General features: G+C 45.3%; 1 protein-coding gene across 4 annotated transcripts in view; it reads left to right on the top strand.

Moving 5' to 3' along the window:
* ARHGAP26 (Rho GTPase activating protein 26) overlaps positions 1 to 19,539 on the top strand; it is a 470,301-nt gene extending 450,762 nt beyond the window's left edge. For 3 of the 4 annotated variants that reach the window (XM_082454135.1, XM_082454137.1, XM_082454136.1), the window contains 2 exons: positions 3,943 to 4,034; positions 13,515 to 15,320. In XM_082454135.1, coding sequence (XP_082310261.1) covers positions 3,943 to 4,034; positions 13,515 to 13,603 — 181 coding nt within the window. In that variant the 3' untranslated portion in view covers positions 13,604 to 15,320. Of the gene's footprint in view, positions 1 to 3,942; positions 4,035 to 13,514 lie in introns of all 4 variants that reach the window. The other variant, XM_082454134.1, reaches the window with a different exon arrangement.
* The last annotated feature ends 729 nt before the right edge of the window (positions 19,540 to 20,268 follow it).

The raw sequence follows: 20,268 nt of genomic DNA, 5'->3' as shown, positions 1-20,268 counted from the left end.
GATTGGCAGTGGACAGTGGCAATAGAATCTGCTCACCCCATGTGTTTGGGTTCATGGTTACACAGTACTGTTCACTCTGGCCATCAGTATAATGGCACCATTTGGATGATGCAGTTCCACAACCCTGTAGGAAGCTGCCTTTTTGAAATAGGCAAGGCAGAATAGGGCTTGCAGTTGGCTATCACTGAGCTGACCATGTGTGCCAAGCTGAGCACGGATGGGGACACAGCTGGGGAGCTAGCCAACAGAGAGGGCAAAAATCCCCTAATTGCTGTTGCAGTGTGCAGCCAAGAGGTGGGGGCATACACCCATTATTCAGGTCCAACGAAATGTTCCCCCAAATCCACTTCCAGAACATGAACCTTCAGATTTCCTTCCCTGGGCAGAGCTTTTAAAAATAAAAACTTAATTAGACCTAATAAATGGGCCCATGAACTTCTATATAACATCTCCTCTGGAAGTGGCTTGGTCTCCCCTCTCCAAAGCATTGTTAGTGCTTGTTAGTTCAAGCTCAGGAACGGAGATGCCTTTCACAGCACAGCAGAGAAAGGGGACTGGAGGAGCAGTTCCCTTTCCTTTCACTTGTACCCCTAGAAAAGCTCCCAGCCCCGAACTCATAACTTGGATTCACACAGGGGATCCTGGAAATTATGCCTAAATGATCAAGCCGTTGCATCCTGCCAGTCTAGCTGAGCCCAACTCCCTGTACAGTGCAGAGTGGGTTGTCATTTTGCAGGGTTTGCAAGGGCAATTGAGGGAAACTCCTCTGAGTGCTTTTCCTGGCCCTGTGCCACGCTCACAGGCGAAAATTAACAATGAACAAGCAGAAGGTTCCAAGCTTGTTCATGCCCTTGAAAGCCCTGCTGAGGTCTGAAGGGCGGTGTCACAGAGGAGTCACAGGCACCTCAGGCTCTCTGTGTGCAGTGTGGAGATGCTTTGCAGAGAATAGGGAGCTAGGGAGCCCAAGAACCAAAGATGCTTAGGGGGGATTTTTTTTATTTCTTTAATCAGAGCCAAAGCCTACAAACAAAACCTCTGTGCCAGCAGGATCTGTTTTGGTAGAAACCCTATCTAACACAAACCGCTCAGGGCTTTTGACAGGGAGAGAGTATGGCATGGGACACAGGACTCGGGCTGACAAACTTTTACAAAGAGAAGACCTTCCCCTGAGTAGGGCTGCCAGATTTAGCAAATAAAATGAAAATACAGAATACCCAGTTACATTTGAATTGTAAACAACAAATGATTTTTTTTAAGTATAAGTATATCCCATGCAATATTTGGGACATACTCATACTAAAATACTATTCCTCATTGATCTGAAGTTCAGATTTAACTAGATGCCTTGTATCTTATTTGGCAACCGTAGTCCTGGGGAACAGGAATAGCTCCTTTTAAAAGCACCCCTCTATCATCCCTCCCATTCTTGTGCACATCCCAAGGGGGCAGGAGGAAGTCTCGGAGGAAAAGACCTTCTTGTAGACTGTCTGTCACCTCTTAATTTGAGAGAAAAGCAAGAAAAAAAAAAAACTCTTTCCCCACCTTTGTTTTCATTTTTAATGTACTGTTTTATTGAATGTTATCATTATTAAATTCCTGAAACCGGATATTAGTGGAAAATTACTCCTCTTGAATGATAATCTTGGGCACTTGAGCCATTCCCTCTGCTTACTTCCTGCCAGATACCCCAGTTGGTTTCCCTGGCTTGTCCCTGTTTTGTCCCATTCCCTTTATTTGAGGAGGTTAATAAGTAACCTCTGTGAAAATCCAGCCAGAGGAGCCTTGCCTCAGATGATTTTCGCCTCACCTTTTATCTCCCTGTCCCTGGTCCCTGTGCTCTCTCCCCATCCTCAAGGGACAGTGACCCTGGCTCATGGCTACTGGATTCGCCTTCCACCTTCCATGTCATCACAGGCTCCACTTGCCTGTCCGTACGGAGTTTTGGCTGATGACTCCTCCTCTCTGTTCCCTACTCCCTCCAAAAACAAAAACAAAAACAAAAACAAAAACAAAATTTTAGCAGCGCATTGGCTGTTTGGCCCTTGCTGGCCAACACACAGACTTGGTTTACTTAGATCACAGAATGTGCCCCTTGTCCTGAACTTGATTGTGACATTAATGATAATTACACAGGGGAAGCTGGTTTCTAGTTGGAGCCGTCACGTTCTAAAGGCTCTTTTTCCCTTCACTACCAGCGAACCCACTTCGTGTTCTCCCACTTGCCCAGTTTTCTCCCACCCAGTTATCATTTCCTGGCTTCTAGAAGACCAGAGAGAACACCAGTAAAGTGCACCCTGGCAACAAATTCTGGATAACCATTTATCTGTACAACAGACCCTTTAAGTCATCTTTCCTTCAATTTTCATGGAACCAAGACTAAAAGTTTTAGATTTCTGGCCCTGGTATAGGTTTCCAGACATCCATGGCTCCTCCTTCCCAGAGGGAAGCTGGACTTGGTGACCCCAAGAGCAACAGTTCCATAAGGATCCAAAGTGCCCTGTCCCTTCTGATCCTATCTGGATTTACCTGAGACCAACCATGCCTCAGCTAAAACTCATTCAGCCGCTAGAAATAAATACGCCATGAAAGTTTAGCATCCCTGGGTCCTTGAGGCTCTCCATTAGCCAAATAAAGATAAAGCAAATAATATATATCCCTTGAATAATTGTCTAACCCAGAGGACCTACTTGCTCTTTTGTTACTCTGCCCTAGAGCCCCTAAATATGCTGGCTTTGAGGAAGAGAGAGATTGCTTTCAGCAAATAAAGAGCCAACTTTTGACTGCTAAATGTCATTTTTCTTGTGACCCTTGAGAAGACCATAGCTCATTTGGGACTGGTTGGATGTCAAGGCAAAAATTGATTTACCAGTACTTGCGACTTGCACTCTAGAATGTGGGTTAGCAATCTGCAGCCATTAGGTCAAATCCAGCCTGGCCCCTGTGTTTTGTAAGTAAAGTTTTGATGGAACGCAGCCACACTCATTCATTTACATGCTGCCTGTGGCTGCTTTCGTGCTACAATGCAGAGTTGAGTAAATGCAACAGAGACCATACGGCCCATGAAGCCTAAAATATTTACTGTCTGGCCCTTTACAGAAGGAGTTTGCCAACCCCTGCTCTGGAAGGATGGTTCTCAGCCCTGGTTGCTCACGAGAGTCACTTGGAGAGCTTTATAAAAATACTGATATCTGCAAGTCAGGGTAGAACCCAGACATCTGCGTTTTTTAAAGTGATTCTGATTCGCAGTGAGAGTGGCTGTCAGCACTCCTGGGATGAGAAAAGCCCCAAAAAATTGCATCATGCCCCCTCTCCCTTATTCCTCCCCACACAAGTGCACACGTATGCTCATACACACACGTGTGTAACTGCTCACACCCACACCTTGTCTGCTCCCTGCCCTACCCTGGGGGTCCGGGAGTTGCAGCTCTGGAATCCTGCTCCACCAGCCCAATGAGAAATAAGTAACATGTGGGAGAGCTAACGTCAGCCCAGGGCCTGGAGCTGAAACCTGGCTTTGCTAGAATTTCTCCTTCTGACTCACTGAGCATTGGCCACTTTCAGCAGGGTCTGCTGTGACTGTTCTCCAGAGCAAGTTAGGAGTTCTTTCCTGCCTCCACTGCCCCCACTAGCTAGTCCTGCTCCAGAAATGGGGTCCAGCCTGCACTCCCACTGTTCAGCTCTTACAAGTCAGGTTTACACTTGACACAAGGTGAGCCCACGAGAAGTGTGGTTTTTCCAGGCTTATGGCTGTTCTCTGCATAGTTCTCGTTTCTGCTCTGGTGACCTTTGCAACTTTTCCACCTCGTGTTTTGCCATCTGACTGCCTTGTCAGGCTCTTCCCGCGAGAGGAGGCTCGGTGGCTTGCAGGGAAGGGGGAGAAAGAGAGATTAAATATCTTTCAGAGGGTTTTTAAAAAATGCTAAATAAACTGCTTTCCCCCAGCACACCGTTCCGGAAGGCAAAAGCCTTATATGCCTGCAAAGCGGAACACGACTCAGAGCTCTCATTCACGGCAGGGACGGTCTTCGATAATGGTGAGTTTCTCAAATAAATCACTGGAGTTGTCAAAGTTCCTTTCTACCTAAGGAAAATCTCAACAGAACAGGTAAGACTAAAAAGGAGCATGGGGTGGGGTGGGGTGTCTTTTCCTAAAATAACAGAGCAGCGGCAGAGCTTTAGGAGCCACTATCAAAAGAGGACGAGTGGAAGCACCTCCTCACTGTGACGGAGCCAGTGTCATCGAGGTGTCGTGGGCATTAAATGGGATGGTACCTGCACAGGCTTTGAGCATCTGGGGGCTGGACGGAGGGAGGAGACGAAGGAGTGGAGAACGGGGATCCTGCAAGTGGTCAGAAGCTCAGGGAGGAGGAGGCTAAAGCCGCAGGGTCTGTGCCCATCCTTGGGTTCAGTGGGATTCACTGTCCACGGCAAGAGAGGCCTGTTTCTGAGACGGTGCGGCATTGGGTGAGCTCCGGGCAGATAAGCTGTGCTGCGTTCCTGCTCGTCCTCCCCCAGCTGCCGGGAGCGGGTAGATGACCCCACAGTGAAACCAGCCCTGCCAAGCACCAGCTGTCCTGCACAGGCATCCTGATGGGAAAATGGATTTGGAGCACTTGCCCCATGGGCCTGGGACTTGCTTGATGCACCATTTCCTTGTTTCATTTGTTTGTTTTCCTCCCTAAAAAAAAAAAAAAAAAAAAAAAAGGAATATTTTTCAAAATGCAAATTGATGGAATTGTTGTTATAATTTGTCATAACTTATTATTTGCCTACGAGGAAAATCAGGATTCTGGGGAAAGGCCCAAGTTTCTGTTACAGTTGAGATTTCCCCCAGATGTAGTTCTCCTTTGGGGTTAATCCTTCTGGATCCCTGGGTGAAAGGGTCTGTTTGTTTTGCTCAAAGGAGGAAGCAAAAACCAGCTGTCTGGTTTCAGGAACTGGACATTTTCTGGGCCTCCCTTCTTGACCTCAGGTGGGGTGAGGCAGGGTTCCGTGGCAGGGGTGAGTGCTCACTACCCAGTGTCCCTTCCCCATCACGGCTGCGCGGTCCCACCCAGGTCAGGACCATGCCTCCTACCACCCGCCTGAGACCCAGAAATGCAGGGCAGCCAAGGCTCCCATGTAGCACTGGAGAGCCTGAACTCTAGATTCAGGCCACCGTAGCGCAGGCCCTGGCTTAACCACTTGATTCTGTGTGACCTCAAGTAGTGACTTAACCTCTCTGTGCCTCAGTCCTCTCTCCTCTGTCATAGAAAGATACCAGACAGTTTTGAGAGAAAATTGAGATAGTGTGCATCACATGTTTAAAATAGTACTCAACACATATTAAGCTTTCAGTATGTTGTTATTGTGACGATGATGATCATCATTTCGTTACGTCCATCTCAGAAAAAGACCTTGATGCTCTGATCGTTCACAATGACAGTTTTTCCTTTTTAGCTGCTACAGCCCAGCTGGGCAGTAGGTACTGCACCTAGACACCCTGGGTCCTGGTTATTTGTAAGGGCCCTGAGGTCCCAGCCAGAGCAGAGATGGGCTCTTGGGAAACAGCCTTGACTGCATCCATATGCAAAGGGACTGCCCCCCTGTGTGGCCAGCCCCTGCATTCAGCATGGCAGAGATAGTAATCAGGCATGGGTAGACAGAATGGGAAAGAGGTCACAGAGCACCTGGGAGATTCCCAGGTCACACTCGGCAGACCTTGATCTTCTGAGCCAGCAGGGCTGGGGATGAGCCCACAACTGCATGTGGCCTTCTGGGCCTGCATCCTCACTTAGGGTTCTCAAAGCCTCTAAAGCACTGTCCTTAAACCTTTGTTCCATTAACTTTCATTTGGGTCCTTTAAAAATCAAAGCATACAAACAGCCAGCCCAACTGCCTCTCCTGTCAGCAGCTAGAGCTTTTAGGTCCTGGCACACCTGTAGGAGTGGGTCCACTGAAGGCTGTCTAAGGCCATGTCCTTGGAGAGTGTCCCCTGAATAGGCCCATGTGGGGGGAGTCACAGCCCAGCCATAACATGACATGGTTTGCATGGCAGACGAATCAGAGTGGGTGCATGCCCAGGCTCTGTGTCCTATGCTGTCGACAGGGGAGGGGCTTCTGCCTTCCAGTGAGCAAGATTTGAGAGATGCCTACATCTACAGGTGAGTCCAGAGCTGAAAGGTCTGTCCTCTAAACCACAGTCCACTACTCCCATGGGCAAGGGACTGCCATGTTCCTATCAGCTCTTCACTCTGACAGCACAAAGGACCCCTGATCCCGGGGGAAGAGTCAGTTTAAGCTCTCAAAAGGTCTGTATGTGTGAGTGTGTGTCTTGTTTGGGACTCCTCTTCCTGAGTGCAGCCTTCTTCCATTTTTAAAAGAGCTTTATTGAGGTAGCCACGTACCATACAAGTTACCCATTTAAAATGTACAGTTCAGTGGGTTTTAGTATATTTAAAGTTGTGCAACCATCATCACTATCTAATTCCACAATATCTTCATCACCCCCAAAGAAACCCTGTTCCCTTTAGCAGTCATGCCCCATTTACCCCAACCCTACTCCATGCCGCCTAGGCAACCACTAGTCTACTTTCTGTCACTGTAAATTTGCCTGCTCTGGATGTTTCATGTGAGTGGAATTATACAGTACATGGTCTTTGCAACTGACTTATTTCGCTTTGCACTATATTCAATGTCATCCATGTTGTAGTAGGCCTCAGAACCTCATTCCTTTTTATTGATGAGTAATATTCCATTGTATGGATATACCACATTTTGTCTATCCATTCATCGATTGATGGACATATTGATTGTTTCCACTTTTTGGCTGTTATAAGTAATGCTGCTATAGACACATGCATACAAGTTTTTGTGGGGACATAGGTTTTCCGTTCTCTTGGTGATACACCAAGGCATGGGCTTGCTGGGTCATATGGTAACTCTAGGTCTAACTGTTGGAGGAACTGCCCAACTGATTTCTAGAGGGGTTGCACCATTTGGCATTCCCACCTTCTTCAGTTTTTAAGTCTCCTTTTTGAAGTAGTTTAACTAGCTAACCAAAAAAAGAAATTAAAAGACAGTTGATTTTTAACTGCCAAGTCCTTTCCTTCCCAGCAGGTTCTGTTACTACTCCCGCCCCTCCACTCAGTAATTATCCTAAATCCTACAAGGACAGATGAGAGCAGGAGAGAGTCAGAGGCCTTACCCCGCCTTCCCGTGGTCTCCAGGGGCCATGGCAGCGTTCATTGACACTAGTTTCTTTTTAACTAGCAATGTCAGTGACCTTTCCAATTCCCTGAAGAGCAAAAGGCCAAATTAAGCCCCAAAGACAACACCTCACAGTGTTGACTGAGCTGCAGTCGAAGAAGGATCTGACAAAATGTCAATTCAGATTTTAGACTGGTTGGATGGTAGAAAATGCTACCTCGACCCTACTTTCCCCATCCCTTCGCCTCTTTAGGAGTAATCGGGCATTAAAGGGGGAAAGCACTATTCACATGTTAGAGAGATCTTTTTCCTTGTTCTCTCTCTTGGTAATTTGTTGCTGAAGATCCCAGGTAAGGACGATGTAAGTTGGATGCTCTGTAGCTGTCAGATTAAATCATCAGACCAATCAGAAGAAAGTTTCCTAATGACAGAGTTAGAGTGAGTGAGTGTGTGTGTGTGTGTCTTGTCTTTTTCAGGATCAAGAAGAAGAAAGGAGGAGGAGGAAGAGGGAGGGGCACCTTGAGGGGAAAGTCTGTTGTTCATAACGATTAATCTCCAAGCCTCTGGATTCCAGGGACCCACTGTGAATCTGGAGAGGCTGCTCAGTCAGCTCTTGGACTTTGTGCAGTGGGCAATGGCTGTGCAATACTCAGAAATAACTCCAGTGTCAGCCCTTGCCAATATACTAGGAAACTGGCCATTTCACCAAGAGCACCTCACACAGTAACTGGAAAGAAAAATAACTCATGTTCTCAGGAACATTAGTCATCTAGAAGCAACCTGATTAGTGATACCTGGAAAATTCACATACCGTTCACTAAAATTGGGTTCTTGGGATACTTTTATCAAGATTTGACATGGGCTGGATCCTTCATTGCTGGGGTACCGGGTGCAGTGTGAGTGCAAAGCAGGGCTGCCCTGGGTTTCCTTTGCTGATAAAGGATATCTCAGGCAGTGGGGTTCACAGAGAGTTCCTCGGTGGAGTCTTTCAGCCTCCCCAGCCTCTCCATGTCTCCCCCAGGCGTTTCCACCAGCTGCTTCACTGGTCTTGCTGCGTCCACTCTCACCCCATAACCCAGGCTCTACACAGCAGCCAGATTGATCTTTGAAAAATGGAAGTCACATCATGTTATTTTGCCTCCTGTTCTTAGAATTACTGACAAGGACCTGCAGGTCCCGCCCCTGCCGTCTGGCCCCCTCTCACCCTCCCTTGATACAAAGCAGCCTCTCAGGCCTTCTTTATGTTCTCGAATAGGGCTGGCAAACTATGACCTGCCAGTGAAATCCAGCCCGCTGCCTGCTTTTGTAAATAGAGCTTCATTGGAACACAGCCACTCACGCCTTTGTGTTTACATATTATCTATAGCAAGACAGTGGCAGAGTTGAGTAGTTACACATTGACGAGCTGGCTTTTTAAGAAAGACTTACACACCACTGTTCTGAAACCACAACAAGCTTCTCCCCATCTTGGGGCCGTTACACTTGCATTACCCACTGCCTGGCTGGCTCCTGTGGATTATTCGGGTTTTAGCTTTTCGAACTCTTGGCCACCCACCCACATCGCTATCCCAGTCTCTTTCCCTCCCCTCATCACTACCTACAATTACATGCTTGCTTACTATAGATGGTCCCTCCCCAAGAGCAGAATCTCATCTGCTTGTTCTGTCCTATGTGCAGGGACCTAGCACAGTGTGTGGCTCGTGGTAGGTGCTGAATGAACGTTTGTTAAATGAGTCCATGCATTCAGCTACACAGGGGTCTGCACCTGTGCCAGCCACTGCTGCTTCCCTGGGGGGCAGCCAGCCACTAGAGATCTTAGTCACACACTTGCTCCTGGTCCACCGTGAGCGAACGAGCGGGGAGAGCATGAGGTGCCTGTGCAGGGGTGTGTGGAGTGTATATGGACTGAGCTGAGAGAGAGTAGTTGGCAGGAAGCACGCCCGTGTCAGCAGCAGCTTATATTTATTATATGCCTGCTGGGTTGGAGAGCTGCCCAGACAGCTCACTGCAACACCTTGTGTGTTTATATAGCACATGGGACACTGGTGCGATTCAGAAGGTTGGACATTGGTGCGATTCAACCCAGCAAGTACTTACGAGCATCCTCGATGTCCAGAGCATTAGGCTAGGCCAACGTGGTAGTGCTTAAGACCACAGACCCTAGGGTCAGATGTCCTGAGTTTAGATCCACCTCCATCACCTACCAGCTGTGTAATTTGGGGCAAGATGCTTAACTTCTCTGAGCCTCAGTTTCTTATCAGTAAGATGAGGATAATAGAACCAGCTCCATAGTCCTTCTGAAGATGGAAGGAGGTGATGCAGAGGCAGCACTTAGCAAAGGGCCCACTGCTTAGTATGTGCTCACCGTGAGCATCACCATTCTTATCCTCAAGGATCACACTCTCTGGTTGGATAGAGGCATCATGTAGTGGAAAAGGGCTTGGTCTCTGGGATCACACAAGCTGGATTCAAATTCTGGCTCTACCGTTGGGACCCTGAATAAATTAATTTACCTCTCTGAGCCTTAATTTTCTCATCTGTAAAATAGGGATAATAATAGTACAAGCTAGGATCCTTAGGTCCAAATGAGTCAGTAAATATTTAACTCTCTGAGTCCATGGCTGTTTCCCAGGCACCATTTGTAGCGTGTTCGCTTCTACCATTGTAATTCACCAGAGGGGAGTCAGTGAAGAATGTTGAGTGATAGAATACAAAATTAAATGTACTAAAAAACTAGTTAGGGAAACAAAGTTAACACATTTGAACAGCATTAAAAGGACCTATGAGCATTCCGGGAGCCAGGGGAAGGGAGGGAGCAGGTAGGTGGCGTTCCATGATGATATTTATGGAGGAGGTAGGGCTTCAGCTAAGCCTTCAAGTGTGAGGAAGGGAAACAAAAGACAACAGAAAGCCAGAGGCATCTGGGGCTGCCTCTGTCCTCCATTAGTTAATTCTTATCATCACCCTCATTACAGAGGCATTTTGGCACAGAAGAGTTATAACTTAACTTTCTGTGAATGAGTTAAAATGCAGATCCCTGAGCCCCACTCCTAGAGATTCTGCTGTAACTGATGTGTGCTGGGGCCTAGGAGTCTGCAGTTTTAATAAGCATCCAGGTGGTTCTGTTGCACCTGGTCTGGTACCATCCCTTACTAAAGCCTGACTTGCTGACTTCTCTGAGTCAGCAATCTGACCCAAAGGCTGCACTGTCCCCTGCCGTCCCCCATGACATATCTCTTGTTCTCTAGTTTGGAGGGCCTCCTTTGTCCCCTCTGATTCTCCCCTTATTCTGCAAATTCCATTTCTAATGTTTGCAGACGTTACCACCTCTGCACCTGAGCTGTGTTTGAACAGCTGGCCAGGAAGGGAGAAAGTCTGAAAGAGATGGACTCGGTGCATCCGGTAGAACAACAACTCAACTAGGAGCTTTGCTGTCAAATGGGGGCGGAGGGTTTGTCTTTTTTTTTTGTTTTTCATTTTGTGTGTTTGGTTGGTTTCTTCTTTCTAGGTCTTTTGTTTTGGGGAGTGAGTTTGATTTGTTTGGTTTTGGTTCTGAACATTTGAGATTTCCCCAAGTTTAGGTGGTTGTTGAGACCAGGTCCTTACTTGGTTTTTACCAGGAGAGTCCTGCTGACCATTCTGAATGACCGATCAAATGACACAGGGTCTCCTACTGACTCACCTGTACTGAGCATTTACTGTGCTTTCTCCGTATTGGTTCCTGAACCCTCACAAGAACCCACTGAGGGGGGGAGAGTTTTATTATCACTTGATAGGTTGAAGAAACTGAAGTGATCTTGGCAGTATCAGCTGGATGGATGGGCAGAAGGCAGGGGTGTTTGGGTGCTAGCATTTTAGCGGTGGGCTGGAAGATCTTGGTCATTGGAGAGACCAGGTTGCTTTTAAGTTGTGTTGTGTTGTGTTCTTTCTTCCATGGCACTTCTCCCCCAGACTCCTCCTTGTGTGGTGTCATGAATCCAAAGTACCCTCGCTACTTGGGTTTATTCCTGAAACCTAGAGATATGAAATCAGGCAAACATGTTGGAGGCCACCTCATAGATGTTTGACCTTGTCTTTTCCTAAAGAAGCCTTCAAGATCTAGCCAAGGTTGACATTGATCTTCTGTGAGCCTCAGTGTGTGTCCTTCTGTTGCTTCTGTATTTACTTCCTTTGGTCTCTCTTCTTTCTTATTTCCCTACAAACTGAAACTAGAGTTTTATAGTAGTGTTGGGGGCGGAAATGCTTTTCTAAAACAAGCTCAGGAAGTCACTTAATTGGCCTAGGAAGGGAATAGAGGAAAATTCATTCTCTCCAAACAATCTCGGAGGATTGGAGTTTTCCTAAAACAGTAAGAACAAATGTCCTGCCTCGCCCAAGAGTGATTTGTATATTCCCAGTTCAAAAAACATGAACAACCCTCCTCTCCAAGTCCAGGATTCCTTCTCTCTTCCTTCCTGCTGTTGGCTGCTTTGCAGACTCAGCTGGATTGTATATAATTTTTACAGTATCACAGTAGTTTCCATGGAGATAGCTTGTGACATCACAGAGCATTGGGTATATATATTCTTTGGATATGGAAAAATCAAAAGGGTAGAAATTTTTTAAATTGCAATAGAGAGAGGGAGAAGACAGCTTTCAGACTCGTATATAGGAAGAAGGAAAACTCCAGAGAACAGGAAAGAAAACTAAAGAAGGGTATGGTTGGAACCACGAGAGAGCTATTTGAAGACTATAAAATACAAAACAAAACAAAACAAAAATGCAGAGGGAATTTGCAAGGAAATTAGAAGCAGAGGGTATGGATTCGGAGGGAAGTAAAATGCATGATAAGGAGCTACATTTTTTTTAAAAAAATAAATTTATTTATTTATTTATTTTTGGCTGCGTTGGGTCTTCGTTGCAGTGCACGGACTTCTCATTGTGGTGGCTTCTCTTGTTGCCGAGCACTGGCTTTAGGCGCACGGGCTTCAGTAGTTGTGGCACACAGGCTTCAGTAGTTGTGGCTCGCAGGCTCTAGAGCACAGGCTCAGTAGTTGTGGCGCACGGGCTTAGTTGCTCCACGGCATGTGGGATCTTCCCGGACCAGGGCTCGAACCCGTGTCCCCTGCATTGGCAGGTGGATTCTTAACCACTGCACCACCAGGGAAGTCCAGGAGCTACATATCTTTTTTTTTTTTTTTCATTTTATTTATTTATTTTTTTTTCTATCAATAGAATTTTTTATACATAAACAAAACAAACAACTCACATGAGCAAATACTAATAATAGACCACCAATGATCCTGGCAACAAAGTACACAAAGTGGAAGTTACAATCTTCCTTTAACCATAAACTTCAATCATGGCAAAGGGGATAAAAAGTTATTTATAATAATTGTTTGTAATAATTATATTTGATAAACCAATTACTCCTTTTATGTGACTTCACTTTCTAAAGCTGACACTTCATTTTTGTGAGTAGAAGGACCTGCATATGTTTGCATCCAGTACATAGAATATGTGCAATGAATAACTGCAGATTGATTGGACTCCTTTGACTTTTTAGCATTTTTAAAATATTGAAGTACATTGTTTTTACAATGTATTGTATTTTACAATGTAAAAACAATGTATTGTTTTTACATTGTTGTGTTAGGTTTTGGTGTACAGCAGAGTGATTTAGACGTATATATATTCTTTTTTTTTTAAACATCTATATTGGAGTATAATTGCTTTACATATATATATTCTTTTTCAGATAATTTTCCATTATGTTATTATAAGATATTAAATATAGTTCCCTGTGCTATACAGTAGGACCTTGTTGTTTATCTGTTTTATGTATAGTAGTTTGTATTTGCTAATCCTCAACCAGGAGCTACATATCTTTAAGGACTAGTTCTTAGCAGTCCTCCATAGGTACTTTATCTGGTACATAGTCAACACTGGGTAGGTAAATGAGTACAGGGCTGGATGGATGGATACCTAGGTAAATATATAGGTGGGATATCATAACTGTGACCTCTAAACTAAAATGCAGAAATCTGTTACTTCTTTACAGTTTAAACCAGGAACTTCAGAAAGTCCGTGAAACTCCTCAAATTGTATGCAGGATTTTGAATGCCTGTGTCTCTTCCCCTTTTAATTATGGAGAACGTTCAGAATGACCTTCACCAGGTCCCCCAGTGGGTTGAGAAACTCTGGTTTAAACAAATCCGAGAATGATGTAACTTAACGAGCGACTGCACCCAATCTCTAAACTTCCTCCACACACGCACAGCACGCACCCACCTCCTACCCTGTCTGTAACGTCATTTCTTGTCGCTCTCTCCCCGCTTCCTGTGCAGTGCATCCATCTCAGGAGCCCGGCTGGTTGGAGGGGACTCTGAATGGAAAGACGGGCCTCATCCCCGAGAACTACGTGGAGTTCCTCTAACCACGGGCCCTGGCAGAACTGCTGAGCTTCTCATGGTGTCCATGACAACTGCTGATTCCAGTGTTGTGGGCCATTGCTCTTCGCCGCTGAGAAGTGCAGGGTGACTGACTCTGCTGCTACCTGTCAACACGAATGTTTCTGTGAACTCTGGTGTCACCCATCCCCATGATCATCTCAGCTGACGTGCGGTGATACTGCAGGAAACAGAAGTAAATCAGCGGAGGAGGCCGTTTGAGTTTGATAACAAGAAAGGCTTACAAAGCCATTTCTCTCATTTAGCACCCTACGTGGCGTGTGCTCATTTTGTTTCAGTAGTCATTCAAACCCCAACCTTCTGAAAAAGGAAGTAAGTGAGATATAAGCAGTCCCCAGGAGCTTGCAGTATAGCTGGCTCTGACAGGGCTGGGCAGTGGCCTGAGACCCAGTCTGGATCCACAGCTATTGTTTACAGTAGACACTCTCTCTACCCCCACCTCTAAATACTTGAGACCTGCCGTGCTATAGGCGGCTGGGTCTGTTTGTTTGCATGCAGGATAGAGAAGGGTTATGGCGCTGTTTACATAAGATCCAATCTCTCACCATCTCTCAAGCAGCCACTGGCCCAGCACCAGCAGAATTCTGTCCAGTCCTCTCATGCAGGGGAGCACACACACCCCCACGGCCCCCCTCCCAAGCTAGGAACTTCTCTGCCACCGAGGGCTGCCATTGCCTCGTAACCGCGGCAACCCAACCTACTCTAAAACCAAACCAGAAAATAACACACTCTTTGCATGACGTATTTTTTTCTCCCTGCTTTTTGGCCGTTTTTTGAATGGTTTTCCAACGACCTGAAGGCGAAGATCAAGGTCTACTTGGGGGCAGATAGAATAGCAGCTGGGAACTGCTCCCTTTCTGATGAATTTCAGCAGCACCAGGATATATTTGGAACAAACTCTAGTAACCTCTTGAGATTAAATTACATACAGGCTTAATATTTCTGTTCTTCCATGCAACTAGTGTCTGCTTTCTAGAGGGCAACATGCTGCCTCCCAAAGGGGGATACCCTCCCAATGACTCATTCCCTCCCATTCACCTGTCCCTTCCCCTGTCCTTGCCTGCCTGTAGCCCTTCACTGACTAGCCCCCTGGCAGTGCCCTGGGCTGCTCAGCACTGGTGCCCTGGCGGTTTTCAGGCATGATTCCTGGACTAACCCCATGGCCTCTAGTTTAAAAGGACATACATGTTCACTGCCACTCAGAAAAAGGGAATTGTTTCTCAGGCTTTTGAGGCATGAGACTAATATCCTAAGCCATTGTGATTTAGGAGGATGCCAGAAGGTTGGGGCATGGCAGGTGGGATGGGTACCTTCTGAGAAAGAGAATTTGCTGGTCCAGAAGGGGCTGGGTCATGTGGAAGACCGCCTTGGGTAGGGAGGTTTGGCCTGGACATTTCAAATTCACTTGGCTTCCAAAGAAGAGAGTCCCAGTATTTCCACACTTGAATGTCCTTGCAAGAGTGATTCTGGGCAGACAAACTCCGAAGTGAGGGACTGTCAAGCTCTCCAGGACAGGAGCCCCTCGGGATGGTGGCATTGTTCCAGAGTATGTCCTGCTTCTGGAATTCCTCTTGAGGGAACTTTAAAGAGGAAAAGAAAAACTTGAATTGTGTTGAATTACTGTATCTTTTACATTTTTTTTTTGAAAAGATAAACATGTAAATAGAGTGATTTGAAATACTATATGGCAAAGTTTTATATTTGATATTCTATAAGTTAGTTGCTTCACACATTTAAGCTTTGATTGCTGAACAGGTGTGTATACGAGGGAGAGAGGGGACACAAGGTCAAAGAGAGTTAAGATCATCCCTTCTCTGGCCTTGAGGAAGGAGAAGATATTTCCACACACTCTGCTGGCTCTTGTTGGTGCGCATGACACATTAATGGTGTTCAGTCTTCTTTATCCAGATGTGGTTTTTTGAGCATTTCTTGGGCTTTGGATTTGGAGATGGAAGGAGCATCTTCAGGCAATGAACTTTTCCGAGAACTCCTATCCAGTAGTAAGATGAAGCTCAGGATTTAAACAGGTGAGGCCAGGGGTTAGATTTTTTTTTTTTTCTTTTCATTTTTCTTCTCAGGTGTATTTCTTGGTACCCCAAGGTACCAGGACAGAAGATGGGATAATTGCATGCTCCTTGTATCTTACTCTTCTGCGCATCTTCTAAGGCTTTATAAACGAGTCCAAGCTAGTTTGCAAATGTGTGTGTCTAAGTTCCAAGAAAAACTGGCTTCTTAGGATCTTTAGTTCTTGACATGCTGCTTCTTCCCCTTTCCCTAAACATGTTTATTCATCTCAGATTCCCTATAGCTCCAAAATAAGACAAAGAAAAACCCCCAAAGAGGGGTGGAGATTGTGCTGTTATAGCTTTCTAGATGACTTTAAAGTTAATAGGAGTTTGTCATTGTGATTCATTCCATCAGCTCAAGGATGACACAGCTATTACCCAGGAGCTCACCCAGCAGTGAGCGAGACACCACCACTGAATCAGGGAACAAGAATTAAGACTGGAGAAGACCAAGATAGGAGTCAGGAAAGCTATCATTGAAAACCCAAGAAGAAAGGGCACATATGAGCAGGCTATACCTACTCCCTGTGGACTTTGAACAGCCTGGGGACCTGTTCAAAGGGGCTAGAGGGACAAGCACACTCTATACCACTGTGCTTTCCAAATAGAAAGAGTGCAACATAATGCTTTTAACACATTGGACGTTTTAAATCACCACCTGCCCCATTGGAACCTTAACTAGAGCTAATGTGGGGATGGCCAGAAGTCCCAGGCCCTGGCTTTGGGAGTTCCTCCGAAGCTTACCTGCCAACACTTGGCCCCAGCTTGACCACTTGGAAGCATGTGCCTCCCTCCCCATTTGGCTCTGATCCAAAGCCGAGGGAAATGGAGCTACTACCAATGGGAATTTTAGGTAGACCCCTTCCCAGCTTCTCTGGGCCATGCTGGGCCCTGACAGATGGCTACTCTGCTTCCCTTTCCCTGGCCAGGCTCCCCTCCTCCCCATCATCTACAGAACTGGAGACACTGTTCAGAATATGAGCCGACAAATAAGAAGGAACTTGAAGGCTGAAAATGGGTTTTACCCTCCACTATCTTTACTCCCCACCTCTAACTCTGTCTTCTGGAATAGGGAATCTTAGGGCAGATTAGGAGAGTGAACTGGGTATCAGAGTGGAATACTATTGACCAAAATCCCTGAGCTTTCCCAGGAGCCTCGTGTTGCTTTTGGAAGGCCCTGGGATCAGGTAGGCAGACATAGCCTGAGTCTTTTGGGGGCATCAAGATCAGTCTCTCACACCTCCTCCAGGTACTCAACAGAGTTCTGTAGTTACAGAATGCCATGCCTTGAGAAGACAACTAGTTTCACATTCTTCCCCCACCCCCCAGGCAAGTAAAGTCCTGACTTGCTCAAGACTGATGATATTCTCTTCTGTTTTCAAATCTGAACATAGAGGGATGGACCCTGTATAGCACTGCCGGCCTTTGTATCCTAGGATTGGAGCCAGTTTTTAGCTTAGTGTTTTAGTATTTCTACAGCCAATGTGTGTTTTCTTCTGTCACACCAAACTGGGGTTGGTTTGTTTGTTTTTTCAACATAATTCCAGTTCATGTCCTCTTGCTGAGTGCTTTTTGGATAGAAAGGCAAAGAGAAAGAGAATAAATGAACAATCAGGTATTGGCCAATCGACATTAGCAACACAGAGTCATGCTAGTGACAGGGTGATTTCACTGTTCGCCAGGACTCTGCAGTTATGTGTGCCATACCTGTAGCTCAAAGGGAAGTCCTTCTACCATCAGAGTTTGTGTCTCTTGAAAACAGCAACCCTTGTCACACCAAAAGCTCTGTCTTGACTGTATAGACTCTAAAAACATCCATGATTGTGGAGTAGGGAGACAGAAATAATCGACTGAACATAACATTATCAACTACTCATGACTGTCTTTTGGCACCTTTCATCCTCTGGCTTCTGTTTCTCAAAGAAGCAAGTCTGGACCCCCCAGTTTTATAGACCCAGGACTCCCAGGTACAACAGTGGCCATCATGGCACAGTTCGCCCTAGCATCAAACGTTTTATGAGCAACCGTGTTACCCAAGTAGGTAGCCAGCCCTGAAGAAACTAAACAGCCACTTAGCTACCTGACTTTAAAAGGAATGTCCTGGGTATACTGTCTAGGGAGTTAATCTGTCATGACTGGCAAACTTGACAGTAATCATTTACCTAGACAGCCCTGCCCCACATCTAAGTCAACTGGGTGTCCTCTCACACACCCTGTGCCGGCGTTTAAAAAATGTATCTTATCATGCTCAAATGTGTTTGGCAGCCAGCCTGGTGTGCTGGGTGCTGAACCACTTTTCTTTAAATGTAGCCTCCAAATGACAACAGCCATAGAATAATGGACCTTGCACAAACCTACAGCATGCCTGAGACCAGACTCCACCAAGTCATAATTAGCTTGTTTCCTTTCACCGCCTACAGTACTTGTCTAACTAAAGGGCTTCCCAAAGCACAGGGAGAGGCCATACAGAGAATTCAGACGTCATTCAGAGCCAGCCCTGGCTAAAATGTGATCTCCTAATGGAAGCACTTGTATTCTTAGGAGAAAAAGGATTGGGTATAAAGTAATGCTAAGAGCAGAAAGAGAAAGGCAAACCATACTGAAGAACTTCGGATTTTTTTAAAGAGGGATAAATATAGTTCTTAATAGGGGGGAAAAATCTATCACATAAAAAGCTCACAGCTAATTTTTTTGCAGAAGTTTTACAGGACGCTACAAGATGAAACCATTTTTCAAGGCAGAATGCCTTAGAGAGCAAAGGCTTAGCACAGTCCTGGACCCGTGTAAGTATAGGAATTGCTATTACATCAAAATTCTATTTAGTGTAGTCAGTGAGAACCAAGAATAGTGATAAAGTGTCAGAATTACCTGGAGAGGCCAAGACATTTGACATCAATCATTTCTACGTCAACCGTTTCTACAAAATTGTCCAAACAGACCCTACACGCCGCTTCCTTGGGTATCCAGATGCCAGGGTCAACCTTGAACCTGTGAAAAGAGGTTCATCTGATGATTCTTAAGTGTATACGTATTAGTATGTGTTTGTGTATGTATGTGTACAGCTCACATTTACATATGTAAAGATACAGACTGTCTTCTAGAAACCCACATAAGCTGGCAGTTGCTGAGCCTTGACAGCCTTTTAGATTTGAAGTTTGAGAATCAGAGAAACAAGAGAGGCTGTTGATTGACTATCAGAATGATCAAAGATGTAACTTAAGTGCCATTTGAAAACTTTGTTCATATTTATCAGATGATTACTATCTATAGCTATATTCCTTATTAACTTATTAGGAGTCATGTTGAAAAAAAGATCAAACTCATAAACAATTAGTGGTTCATAGTAGGCTAGTCTTCACAAGCACTCTAAAAGACATTTTGTCCATGTTTTGGAGAAGAAAATATTTGCATGTTTAATTCACAACTTAGGCTACCTTTGAGTATATTATAAAGTGCTGTGTGATATAATATCAATAAAGTACTTAAAAATGGCACTTTAATGTTTTTTTTTGAAAAACATAAATGCACTGTTTTAAACTTCGATTCAGTATTGAATATCGACTGGTGTGTAGAATCCTATTTAGTAATTAAGAAGTAACTTGTGACTAGAATAGAACTTTTTCCCTGTTATTCATAAAACAGTTTTGCCATGTTCAGGCTTGAAAAGAAAAAAAATGTGCTTTTGTGTCACTAAGCATATCTGTAAAGAAAATACAGTTTCTGTTGGGTGGCCTCTGAAACTTGGCTTTCTTACTTTTGGTTGGTTTATGTGACAATCCCTGTGAAACTAGTGGAAGTATGATTTTTGAATTAAATGACTTTTCCATTTGGTGGTATGTTTGTTTCTTGAGTTTCTGATAAAGTTTTGACATGATGCGTATTTTAATATTTTTTTCAAATAAGCAAAGACCATGATCAAAGATCACAAGTCTGGGCTCCTGAGGTCACTGGTGACAACCACAGTGCTGATTTCTGATGTGCTCTGGGGAGCTCTGGTTTCCTTTAGGGAGAGGTCAACTGCTCGTGACCTTGAGGAGAAGCTGTCATGCATGTTAAACAGTTAAGCCCCGAAGAGTCACATTCCAATGAATGTTTCTGACTTTATCTCCTACGATACATATTTTATTCTTCCTAAATTTGATTGTCAAATCAACCATTTTCTGGAACTTCATTAACACAGGATGGAATAATCAAAGAGCCAAAATACAGACAGTCCCACCACACGGCTGGGCGTGTCCCCCAGGGTTGTAAATCAGTCACTTGTAACATGCTGTCCCAGGCCAGCTCATGTTATTGAGTTGTCTCATTCATCATATCCCCTCCAGGTACATCCTGAGTTGCAGCCTGGGACCCAGGTTTACAATTCACTCCCAGCTTCTGCTGTGAGAACAGAGGAGCCAGAAGGAGAGGGCAGGGGAGCCTGGACTCTGGGGATGGAGGGCAAGGCTTCTGGCTCCAGAAGCTTGCCCTGGGCAAGCAGAAGGCGAGTGAGTATCCCCTGGTGCCTCGTTCTGAGGGGTGACTAATTGAATATGTGGGTCACATGTGAACTGTTTATACTGTCC

The sequence above is a fragment of the Balaenoptera physalus genome (genome assembly GCF_965194825.1).
Source record: "Balaenoptera physalus genome assembly, chromosome: 3".
Taxonomy (NCBI): Eukaryota; Metazoa; Chordata; class Mammalia; order Artiodactyla; family Balaenopteridae; genus Balaenoptera; species Balaenoptera physalus.
This window is presented reverse-complemented; position numbering and strand designations above follow the sequence as displayed.